At 50.0% G+C, this 12,335-nt stretch overlaps 1 protein-coding gene across 1 annotated transcript in view; it reads right to left on the minus strand.

The window, feature by feature from the left end:
- CAMKK1 (calcium/calmodulin dependent protein kinase kinase 1) overlaps positions 1–12,335 on the minus strand; it is a 92,193-nt gene that overhangs the window by 39,575 nt on the left and 40,283 nt on the right. Inside the window, exons 3-4 of the mRNA XM_065694848.1 lie at positions 3,750–3,797; positions 1,767–1,820 (exon numbers count right to left, since the gene is read on the minus strand). Coding sequence (XP_065550920.1) covers positions 1,767–1,820; positions 3,750–3,797 — 102 coding nt within the window. The remainder of the gene's footprint in view (positions 1–1,766; positions 1,821–3,749; positions 3,798–12,335) is intronic.

Consider the following 12,335-nt stretch of genomic DNA (forward strand, 5'->3'; position numbering starts at 1 on the left):
AGGCTAACCTGGACACAGGCTTTCACTTTTGACTTTGAGTCAACCTGCTAAATCCCTGTCCGTGGCGTTACAAAACACGGACAAGAACACAACAGGCAATGCTAACCTAACCCCAGCTCTCTCCTGCCAAGTTGTGACAATCACCCTGCCCGCAGCACAGCATCAGGATTCCCAGAACAAAAGGGCAGCACCAAAAGTAAAGATCACAACTTTCAAAGCAATATTTTCAGCTGGAAATAACTGTGATGGGAGGTGTTCCCACTCTGTGCTGCTGCACCTGGCACTGCCTAAGCTGGTGGGACAGATGGATCAGGGAAGCCATCACTGCCAGTCAGCAGAAGTGTCCCACTGCAGGGCATGGGAGGGAGGACTCGCAGGGCAGCAGAGAAAGGGATCCACTGGAAACAGCAACTACTCTGGTGGGGTGGGTGAGTCAGCTTGGAAAGGAAAGGAGATGGAAAGAATTGTGGTTCCTTTGCTTGGGCACCTTGTCCAGATTTTTGTCTCATCTCTTCCATTCTTCATTTCAAGACATTCCTCCTGCAATTTCATGCCTGCTGGAAGGGCTAACAGACACTAACAGACATACAAGTCCCACCCAACCCCTCCAACCTGGTACGTCGCTTGTAAATCCAAGAGTAAGGGATGAAAAGCTAGCTGGGGAGTAGCAGGGAATGAGCACACTTTGTATCTGCATAGCATATTCTTGCTCCCAGCAGCTCTGTGCACTGGGACAGGGAGAAAGCAGCACACAAGTGTCTGCCTGGGTGCTCTGATGGGCCCATTTTCACCCATGTGAGGCCACTTCCATTGCAGCAGTGAAAGCAGGACCCATCTCACCAGGCACAGCATGGAGCCGAGCCGGGCAGGCAGGGCTGCATGGAGGGCGGCAGGGTTTGGGTTCAACAGCCCCATAACCACCCGGCTCTGCTCAGCAGGTACCTGCCCTGGATCCACCAGAGGCTGCTGGAAGCTGTTTCCACAAGCCTTCTGGCACAGCCACACACACGAGGCAGTTTGGCTTTTCCCAGCTGCCCAGCTCCTGCCCTCAGCCTGATCAAACCATGCCACAGGGCAAGCCCAGGGACATGAGCACATCTGCAGATGGATTTTACGGGAATCCCAGCTGGGACAGTCAGGATTCACCTGCCTCTGAATGGGGAGGACCAGAGAAGGAGCCTCCAGCATGAGCAGCCTTTCTGAATCTGAAACCCTTCAACTCTGGCTTCAGCTCAGCAAAGGATTTAAAAGCCAAGGTTTGCCTTCTGCCTGGCACCCTGCACCTCACCACCTGTCAAATAAGGTCCTGTCTGGTGTACAGGGAGGCATCCCACATGTGGGTAAGCTGCAGGGGAGCCAGGCACTGCCCAGCTGGGCCACGCTGTTCAGCACCTTTCTTATAAACACCCCCATTTCCTCACATATCTTGCCTGCTGGTTCCAGGCCAATCTTCCAATGCACAGCAGGTGCTGAATACCACCACCCACATGCCTCTAATTTCAGGTGACCTGCTTCATAGCTAGAAAATGTCAGGACAAATCAGGAGCCTGCCTCCGAGATTCCTGCCTCTTGCATAAGGCAGCCCACCCCATCTCCCTCCCATTTGGCACTGTGCACAAGCAGCAGCTCCATACTCAGTGGGAGCTGGTTCAATCCCTTGCACGCTACCCAAATCAGAAATGCAGATGTTAAAGGAGCAAGGCAGAGGGGATTCTAGCTCTCAGGGGGGCAAAGAAGGATGAGGAGCAGGGGAGAGACACACTTACGTAGTATTTGTCATCGTTCTCATTGTAAGCCAGTTTCACAACCCCGTAGGAACCCTAAAAATAAACACACATTGCACAGTCAGTTCAGCAGCTTCACCTTGTCTCCTTGCTGCTCAAGGCTTGGACACTGTGGCCGTAGGCAGGGACCAAAAACCCCACCTTCAAGGTCCCAGACTATGCCTACCCCTAAGCAAAATCTGCAGGTGATGCGAACCTGCAGCAAGGTTGTATATTTTGGCAGCTCTGTTGGAGCCATGGGGCATTTGAGGATTAACAATGTCTGGAGGGGTTGAGTGTTAGCCCGTCCTGCCCTGAGCCAAAGCCAATGTGTCTGTCTTACCTCAAACGTGGGTGGGGAGCAGAGAGAATCATTGCCAAGCAGATTTGTTTTGTGCAAGTCTGGAAATTCTGCATGACTCCCTTTCCTGTACTTGTGCACAAGACCACTGTCAGCACAAAACCTCTCTATCTCTGGAGAGCAAATGGACTTCGGTGAGAACCAGCCGCCTGCTTTACACCAACTGCATGTTGACCAGGCAGATGCAGATCTGGATTGCTGCTGTAACCACAGCTCCAGTGACAGCTTGGAGCCAGACTCCATCCAAATCACTATTTTTTTACAGTTCTATGTCAACACTATACATTTTATGCAAGCAAGACATGACATCATGGCTAGGTACCATCCCTGACAGATACCTGGAATGGTCTGGGTTGGAAGGAACCTTAAAGCTCATCCAGTTCCAACCCCCTGCCATGGGGACCTTCCACTAGAGCAGCTTGCTCCAAGCCCCTGTGTCCAACCTGGCCTTGAACACTGCCAGGGATGGGGCAGCCACAGCTTCTCTGGGCACCCTGTGCCAGCTCCTCAGCACCCTCACAGGGAAGAGCTTCTTCCTAATCTAAATCTCCCCTCTTTCAGATACCTACTGAATAAATGAGTAGGATTAACACTATAGCTTTCAAAACATATCTCTTGACCTCACTAAGAGCTGGAATGTAGGTCCTGTTCTCAGAGGAGACCAACAAGCCATGCAGATGATCCAGAAGAACAGCCGGTCCAGTAGACTCTCTACCAACCTCAAGATGCCTGTCTGCTCACTGTGACTCAAAGGGAAGGAGGAGGAGGCAGGGGCAAATCCACCACAGAGAAGGCCTCATGCTCTCCTTAAATCATACTTAAGCCAACAACAAAAGCCATAAGCTGTGTGCGAGTTTCAGATAACATCGACCGATCTGCTGTACCACCAGCAGTGGTATCTCCATCCTTACCCACTGATGCCAGCAGCCAAACGCACAGCCTACTGCACAGATGGTAAGGTGCCTCGTCCTCCCATGGCCTGGGGCCTGCTTTGGAGAGGAGTTTGTGCTAACGAAACTCTTGGTGAAGGTCCCTGCAGCTCAGGGTGCAGTCCCTTCTGACTGCAAACGTAAGCTTCCAGACAGCACCATCGCTCATGGCCCCATCTGCAATGGTGGCAGACATCCAAACGTGCAGGTGTCTGAGCTGCTCACCAGCCCATACCTCTAAATAACTTCGGAGCAATCTCTTTTGAATCAGTCTGCAGCTTTTAAATGCAGTCTAGAAATAAACTAGTGTTTCATTAATGGGCATAAAAACTTAAACTCATCCTAGTGGCGACCAAACACCTGCCCTGATCTTTGTTTGGTTTGCTTTCCTTAATGGGTTGTATTAATGCATCAGAGGCTGTTAGTGTGACATTTGGCAAGCAAACCCCCTGGAAGGGAGCCAGCTGAACAACCTGCCCAGGGAAGGAAGGTAAATTTAGCTTTCAGAGGAAGTAGCTCCACTTTGACCTTGAACAAAACTTGCTCAAGCTAATAAGGCATAAACCAAACAAAACACCCCCAAACCAAACACAAGGTTTGGCCTTGGCCAGTAAGATCCCTTAGCCTGGCACAGTCTTTCCACTCACGCGCGTACATGCAGGTTGCTTGTGACAAACAGGAGCTCCAGGAACTTACCTTGCCTATTTCACTCTGCAGCTTGTACTGGTTTAACTGCACACAGTCCTGCAGATCAAAAGAACATAATTAAAGTGTTGGTAAAAGGAAACGACTGAGTTTGAATCAATATCAAGTAGAGGCAGAGTGCTGAATAATGAAAGACTAAATCGCATTTAGTGGGTATGTGTTACACTAGAAACACTTTTTATTTTACCGTGCTCAGTACCAAGCAGGAAAACACCTGTCCCCAGCTCCATGGAGCTCTCCCAGCTCCCAGGCACTTACTCCAGCCCCAGGGTCACAGCATCAGCCTGGCAAAGACAGGGACCCTCTGTGGGCTGAGCGCAAAGGCTGTGCCTGCACTCAGAGGAGCCCTCACCTAGATCATGGGCTGGTCTTGGAGGAGAGCACATGGATCCAAGCTCCTCTGCTGTGCCATACAAACAATAAAGGATTCCTTTAAAGGGGATTTGGTAAAATACATGACCCCTAAGCAGGTCTGATCCTTGCGTGCAAGCTACCCAGCACTGAAACCCCAAGGGGTGGGAAGGTGGTTACTGTGACAGGGCTGTAATGGTGGGGTGCTGAGTTACTCAATGACCAGGAGCATCACAGGGAGTGATGGTGGCTCCAGGCATCGACCACTAGAAAGCAAGGTGGAATAGAAAAGCCAGGCAAGTGCCAGGTAAGTATCTGGTATAAAATCCACCCTTCCTTAGCATTGTACTACCTAAAGGAAAACACTTCCACAGAGCAGCAAAAGCTCCGCAGCTCTGTTTCACTGGGAGCTGACACCTCCACCCTTATTAGTTACAAGCAGAAACCCCCAGATGCCACAGAAGCCCTGGGGGGCTCCAGACCATAAGTGCAGTGTGGGCAGAGCGCTCTGCCTGCACCAAGCTCTGCCTGCACTAGGCTCTGCCTGCACTGCCCAGCTGCTGGGGAGCACCCATGGACCTGCCCGCCTTGGCCACCACAATGGGGACCATGGGGAGAGCTCACACCTCGCTGCAGTGCAGAGCTGGTGGCAAAGAGTCAGAGCGCTCTTATGGGGATCTCTACCATTGTCTGGACTTCACACACAGCACTTACCTGCACTGCAGGGGCAGGGAGAGACCCAAGCTCGGTGGGGTGAGAGAAGGGCCCCTCTGAGATGGTGTGCGTTCAGCTATAGATGGGACACGCTTCCCCACACGCAGCATTTTGGAAAACACTATTTGTCCCCGAGACTGCCAACCACTAAGACGGCTGGAAATTCACTTCCAGCCTCTGCACCAGGACCAAAGGTGATATAAAATACACAGACAGGTAGATTAGCCTCCCCATAAACGTCAAAATAGCCCCGCAGTCTACAGAAGTAGTGCCAGGACAGCAAACCTGTGCCAGACGCCTTCAGCAAGATCAAGGGGTGTTACAGCCTTGGCCCCATGCAGAATCCCCATCCTCTGCCTCTCAGGATGTAATAGAACATGGACACCGTAAATGGTATCTTTTACTTTCCCCACCATCACCAACAGAAGACACTCCTAACAGAAGCAATCATCACAGTGAAGGAGAACACAGGAATGGTAAAGGGATGACTTTTTAAGCTTGCAAGCACTGGCTTGTCAGGAATACAAGGTATTATTTCAATCTTGATCTTGTTCTCAGTAAGGAAAGTTTTTTCTACTGCTCTGACAGGGAAGAGGAGCCAATTGTGAGTAATGAGCCCATAGAAGTGTATTAACTCTGCTGCTAGCAAAGCACATATCATTCCAAAGGCAAAACCCAATACATCAGAACTAAGAGCAATAAGACAGGAGAGAACAAGACCCAGCAAAAGCAAAGATGCAAAACACGTGGCCAGTGCAAAACTGCAGGGATGAGGAAATGCTCACCAGAACAGCTGAGACAGGCAGGAAAAGCCATCACCCTCTGAGAAAGCCTCCAACCACCTCAGTATCTCCTGTTCCTGCAATGACCAGGTCCTGTTACCAGGCCTCCTCTCCTAAGTCAGGATTACTTCCATGAGCAAATACAGCCATTTCCATGTAGCTATGGACAATTTGGTCTGCACTCAGTACTGTGCTTTGAGCCAAGGTGACATCTCTAAAGCACCAAGTCTGCTGGTGCTTCTTGCCAACACACTGTGTAGCCCCCCAGGAAGAGCAGAGCCCTTTGTGCAGGATACGGTCCATCCAGTGGGCAAACCCCCTTCCAAAGCATTTAGTGCAACCGAGGAGGGACTATTCCTTGTCCCTGTGTCCAAGGCACCAATTCCTTTGACTCTGACCAGCACCTTCCCACCACCCCTCATTCTGCCTCATTCATTACCATTCTCATCCTGCACCAGACTGATCACCTGAAACTTCTCTCTAGTTCTTCACTGCTGCTAAACAGAGCTTGTGAGCAATGCCAGAACACCCTTTCACCATCACCTGAGCTTTGCTCATGCTTCCAGCACTTGAGCTGAATGCAGCAAAATCAAAACAGATTATAGGTGCCTTCTACCTCTTTTTCCTTGGAGAAAGCTCATAATTCACAGCTCAAGTGACTGCTGCCACATGTTGCTGCAGACTGGCAGGGTGCTTATGATGTTATTTGGTTCTCCTGCAGGAAGTGGGATAATTGTACTGCTCCTTTATCGGAGTAAAACACTTATCTCTGGCCCAAGTGTTTCTTAAAGATAACATTGTACAATCCTCTTGATTTCATCACGCCAATGTATTTGCAACTGCTGCTAAATAAGAACAGAGCAAGAACCTAAATGAGATCCTTTAATGAACAGCTGTCAGCAAATCAGACTGCTGTGTCTGTCCAAGCGTGCAAGAATTGTTCCACTTTAAAAACAACCTGCCCCATTTGTTCACATCTCCAAGGTATTACTCAAGAGAGGGAGGGGAGAATCAATGCCACAGAAAACAAAAACCGATTAAAAATCACAAAGCACAGTGAATGAGTTCAAACTGAAACAGGGGAAGTTCAGGTCAGATATAAGGACGAAGTTCTTTACTGGGGAGGCACTGGCACAGGGTGCCCAGAGAAGCTGTGGCTGCCCCATTCCTGGTAGTGTTCAAGGCCAGGTTGGACAGAGCCTTGGGTGACATTGTCTAGTGTGAGGCATCCCTGCCCATGGCAGGGGGTTGGAACTGGATGAGCTCAAGATCCTTTCCAACCCAAGCCATTCTGTGATTCTCTGAAGTCCAGAGTCCAGGCTCAATTCCATAAATCCACTGCCACCACCACTGGGTGACAGAAACCCTGAGAAATTGAGAATTGAGCTTTGCTATCCAGGGGTGAATGCAGGGATGAGGAGGAAGAGCCAGAGCTTGTTCCCAAACTAAGCAGACTGCCCACATACTTATATAATGGATGCCCTAAAAGAAGGCAAACCCAGGAATCTGAAAAGAATGCAGTTTCAGCCTTTCAGAGATACACTTTAAAGAGGAGCATGGGGAAGAAAATTGGGAACTAACACCAGTTTAAACTCATCCTGTCTGGAAGGTGAAGTGAAAGAAGTTCTAAATGGAGACAAAACTAAAAGCCAGACAAGGGGTAATATAGGGGCAGCAATGAACACAACACGCTATTCAGGGGCAGAGAAGGACACACAGAAAGCCCAGAGCTCATGGAGGTAAAAGAAATAAACAACATCCAAGCCCAAGTGCTGAACCTGAAGCCCAGCACCATGAGTGGCTGCTGGCAGGAGCACTGGCACAAGGCTCAGCACTGCTGGCTGGCCTCACACACCCCAGACCCCAAAGCTGGATGTATCCTCTCATTGGCAGAGCAGTCAGAAGAATGAAAGGGGGCTGGGACGAGTGGGATGAAGGCAGCTCCTTTCCAGCCCCTCTGCAGATGCAGCTTTGGGCTTTCTCCTTCTCTCAAGCCTTGCTCGTCTACAAGTTGGCAATGTAATTTTAAATAAAGGTTAATTAATACAAGGAAAAGAAATTAGCAATGCCTGGGGGAGACTCTTCTTTGAAGAAGTGTTTTCCAAGTCTCTATGATCTTTTCAAAGGAGCTGCAGTTTGAGCACCACTGAAGAGATGAGTTTGGGAGACGCATGGAAGGGGAAGCTCTGCAGTCCATGCTGTGTAGGAGCTTGGTCCCCACCACTGCCCTGGTCCCACCTGGGTTCCCCTTTGTACACTCCAAACAAAACCAGGCAGCTCTCAGAGACTGGAGGAGCATGAGACCTGGATCAGCCGGGGACTGAAGCACTGCCTCTCACAGCTCTTGGACACCATTGCTTCAAACCAGTTGGCCAAACAAGCAGGAGACCTATGATAAAGATGTAGGAAGCCAAGGAAAGAAAGGACAAAGCAATCTGTTTTCCATGCCACTGGGATATGACATGGACCTCAAGCTTTGGAAAATTCCCTTTGTCAGCTCATCCTCCTCCCTGCACAGTTGGGCCAGCAGCAGCTGCATCAAGGAGGGAGAATGCACTAGCCTGACTCACCTTCCCCACTCCTCCTAAAGTACAGAGGGCCCCAGCTGATGGCTGGGAGCTGGAATGACCTTCTGCTGATCCCAGAGGGTGGAGAGACCACGCAGGCACCAGGGCTGGAAAAACAGCGATGCCAGGGTGTGGGTGGATGCTGGGAGGGAAAGGGAATGTGTGAAAGAAAAGACAATGCAGCCAGAAGAGACTGGAGAAGAGAAAGTAAAAAGCACTTAAGAGTGCTGGAAGATATGGGGAGAAAGCCTGGAAAAAGACATCTTTTATTCTTCTTCTACCCACCCTCCAAATAAGACTTCTTGGCTACCTATAAAGGTTGGTTAGGGATGGCAGAATAAAACCCCCCAAAGCATTGCACTGTCAAATGCCACTTTCCAACAAGCAGCACCTCTGCCCTTTCACAGATACAAGCCCTGCCATTTTATGGGGGACAAGCTCTGTCAATAATGGTGACAAGGTGCCCATCAGTCTGTACAAACATGGTCCCAAGAGCCTTGCCCTGGAACCTACAAGCACTGGAGCATCACCCGTGCAGCAAAGCAGCAGCTGCTTTTAGCAGCCCCAGGAAAATTGTCTCCTCTTGTCACGCTGCCAGCGCAGAGCAGGAGCTGAGAAAGTCACATCAACAGAGGCAATGTGGGCCAGCAACCTGAATACTGGGACCTGTGCTTCAGCTCTGCAGTTATGTACCCTTAACAGCATTAGCTTAATCACTTCTGTGCAACAGCTAAACGCAAAGCTATTCCCGTGTTAGAGCAAAACACTGATGGGTGGCAAAGGCAGCAGAAGTCCCACCAGCCTCATGAGCACTCCATCGAGAGAAGGCAGCACTGAAAGGACCTTCCAAGGCCATAGTCCATGAATAATCCAAGAAAGGAGGGAATGAGCAGGAGACTTTTTAAACTACAGATCAGTTTTGACAGAGATAGGGCAGATCAGGTTAAGCACACAGCAGTGCTGTGAGGAGAGCAGAACATGTTACTTCTCTTGCAGAGTTAACACCACAGATCCAGACTTGGCAGCAGCAGCTGCAAGACACCAGCGCTGCCAACTGTGTCCCAGGGCATTGGGAGCTGTCTCTATGCAAGACAACAAGCCCTGGCTCTGCTGCAGCTCTGCCAGCCCAGGAGCCGTCATCTTCCTAAATGACAAACCCAAGCAGCCCCACTCAGGAGGCAGGGACGGGACATCCCAATTCACTGCCTGCTCGCCACTGGGTGAATCCTCCTGCAGCATCACAGCCTCAGCTTCAGCTCTTGGGTCCTCTCACCCCTGAATATAAGTTTTCCTCCCAGTCTGTGAATACATATCAAAGTAGCACTAAAAAGCTGAGCAGAGTCCCTCTAACTGACACACGGCGCTTCCGTAATTTAGCAGAGAACAACAGAAAATTCACCTCCACTGTATCCTCATAGCACATCTCTCCATTATTCCTCCAGATTAGTCGAGGACACAGAGCTGCTGACAGCAAGCTGACACTCTTGCTGTGACTGGAGAGAAAAAGCAGATTCCAGTCTAGATGGCTATCAGCACGACACAGGAAACAGTGATATGCACTGTGCCATCCATCTCTGCTCCTGACAGACAGTGCCTGCACGTGTGCCACTGATAAAGCCCAAATGCTCATCATTTTCATTTTCATTCTTGCACACTGTGACTCACTCGGGCAGCAATGGATGAACTGCCACCTGAAAGGCACTGACTGATGGTGCTGGGTACTCAATGCAAGGAGAAAGGAGCAGGTGAGAGCCATGGACTTGAGTACAAATGTGCAGCTTGCCTAGAAGACGTGTCAGAGTCATTTGCAGGGAAACCAGGGGCAATGCCATGACCACTGAGCTGGATCTTGTCAGTGACCCACCAACCTCCCTGCTCACTGAGGGCCTGCACATCAAAAACATCAACAGGAAACACAGCAGCAGCAGTTGCTGCTCATACACCAGGACTGTACTTCTCATCACAGGTTTACTGTATAACCACAATTGAGGGCAAAAAGCCTCAACATGGAATCCCCCACAACTCCTAGAAGCCCAGCCTGTACCTCCTGCCTTCGCAGTCTTTCCTGCCCACATGCACAGCTTTGCTAATTGCTTAGTGCAAATGTACTGAGCAAATGCACTGAGCAAATGCACATCACAGCAGAAGATCTGCTCTCCATTTCTCTGTGTTCTCTGCTGCATAGCTCAGATTTGGACTGTCAGTGCCTCTCACAGCCATGAAGATAAAGACCGCGCAACATATCCACTTAGGTAGGTCAGCCATGGGATGCTGGAGCTGGGCTGTGCGCAGACTGCACACCCACCTTGCTGTCACACACTTAACACTTATTTCTCCTTATTCAGTCATCAGTTTCAAACTTTCTCCTATAAGCAAGTATGCATCTTCCTAGTCCTCTTGTTATTCCTTACAGGATACAGATACTGCCCCTGTAAGCTGGAAAGACGAAGCACAGCTCCTGAGAGCACTGCTGCAAGGGCAAGCACCCACCTCCAAACCTGCACAGCTCTCACCTGGGCTCCCTTTCCCCTCCTACCACGGTGATTCTCCATTAATATGTGTCCTGGGTTGAGCAGCAGCAGTCATTTTTCTCCTTCTTAGGAGCTAGTACAGTGCTGTGTTTTGATCTTTTGGCCTTGGAACAGTGGTGATAACGCCGATGTTTTCAGTTGCTGCTCGAATGTTTGGTCTGGCCGGGGACTTTGTGAGCCTCATGCTCTGCCAGGGAGGAGGGGAGGCTGGGAGGAAGCAGAGACAGGACACCTGACCCAAACTGACCAAAGAGGTATTCCATACCACAGCACGTCATGCCCAGGATGTAACTTGGAGTTACCCCGGAAGGGCTGGTGGGACTGCAGGGTTGGAGGAGGTATCAGTCGGTGCTTGGCTGGGGGGAGTGGGGCGAGTTATCTGTTGGCTGGTGCTGAGGTGTTGTATTCTTTCCTCTTGTTATTTCCTTTAGCATTATTATTATTGGTGGTAGCAGCAGTGATCTGTGTTATACCTTAGTTACTAAACTGTTCTTATCTCAACCTGTGGGAGTTGCATTCTTTTCGATTCTTCTCTCCGTCCCTCCAGAAGCAGGGGGAGGGCAAGAAGGGGGGGAGTGAGCAAAAGAGGTTTGTGGTTGGGTTTAAACCACGACAATATGAATGACGGTTTCCAAGGAACAGGGCTTTGTTAAGCTTCTGGGCTGCACTGGAGCAGGGCTCTTAATAGTTATATCAGAGTGACCATTAAAAACACAGTACAGTGTAAAGAATTGCTGCAGGAGCAGGGAAGTGGAAGGCTCCACATCTGCACTTCAAACTAAGCATTTCCTACACAGTAGGCAATAACCATTGCTCCCCAGGATGCAGATGCTGTGGAAGAGGACAGGGTATTTTGGCTTTGCTTGCAGATGGGAATGTGCTAGTCACACTCGACCGCGCTTCCTTTGAAACAGATTTCAGACAAGCCACACTGCTGGCACAAAGTACTGCAGGATGGGAGAGCTGGCACACAAGTCACGTCCGCTTCCAAAACTGTCTCCTCTCCTCCCTGTCTCCCTTATTAAAGCATATGGCTGCTGTCAGAGAAGCTGAAATCTCTGCAGTGCACCTTCTGTGGATATCCTCTTATCCTGGGGGGGGTGTCACAGCCCATCTCACAGCTAATGTGACGTGCAAAACTTCCCAGAGGACAATGACCAGTTTGATTGTGCGCAGCACCCACCCTCTCAGATGTGCAAAGGGCAAATACCCACTTTCCAGGAGGAAAACAATAAACCACAGAGATGTTGAGCTCTAGGTCACTTGGCAAAAGTCTAAACTTCAGAGGTTTGGGCCCTGATGACCACAGTGGGATTTAGGCATCTCATCTGGGAGCACCACAGTGTCCAAGAACAACGCATTGGCACAGTGGCACCAGCACAGCCACGTTCAGTAACATCTTCTTCCATCAGCTGGGTGAGGAAGAGTTAGAGTGTAGCAGCTCTTGAGCCCCTGGCTGCTGTGTTTGTCCCGCTCCAGTGACTGGACACAGCAGCAGAGGTGAATTCATGGATGAGCATTGCTGTACTTTCAGTTCTACAAGAAAAGCATTGAAAATACCCATGAAAAGGGCCTGTCCCTCACCACAACAAGGCTCATGGTCACAAGATGAACCAGAGTCTTCTGCAGCAC

The sequence above is a fragment of the Lathamus discolor genome, chromosome 14 (genome assembly GCF_037157495.1).
Source record: "Lathamus discolor isolate bLatDis1 chromosome 14, bLatDis1.hap1, whole genome shotgun sequence".
Taxonomy (NCBI): Eukaryota; Metazoa; Chordata; class Aves; order Psittaciformes; family Psittacidae; genus Lathamus; species Lathamus discolor.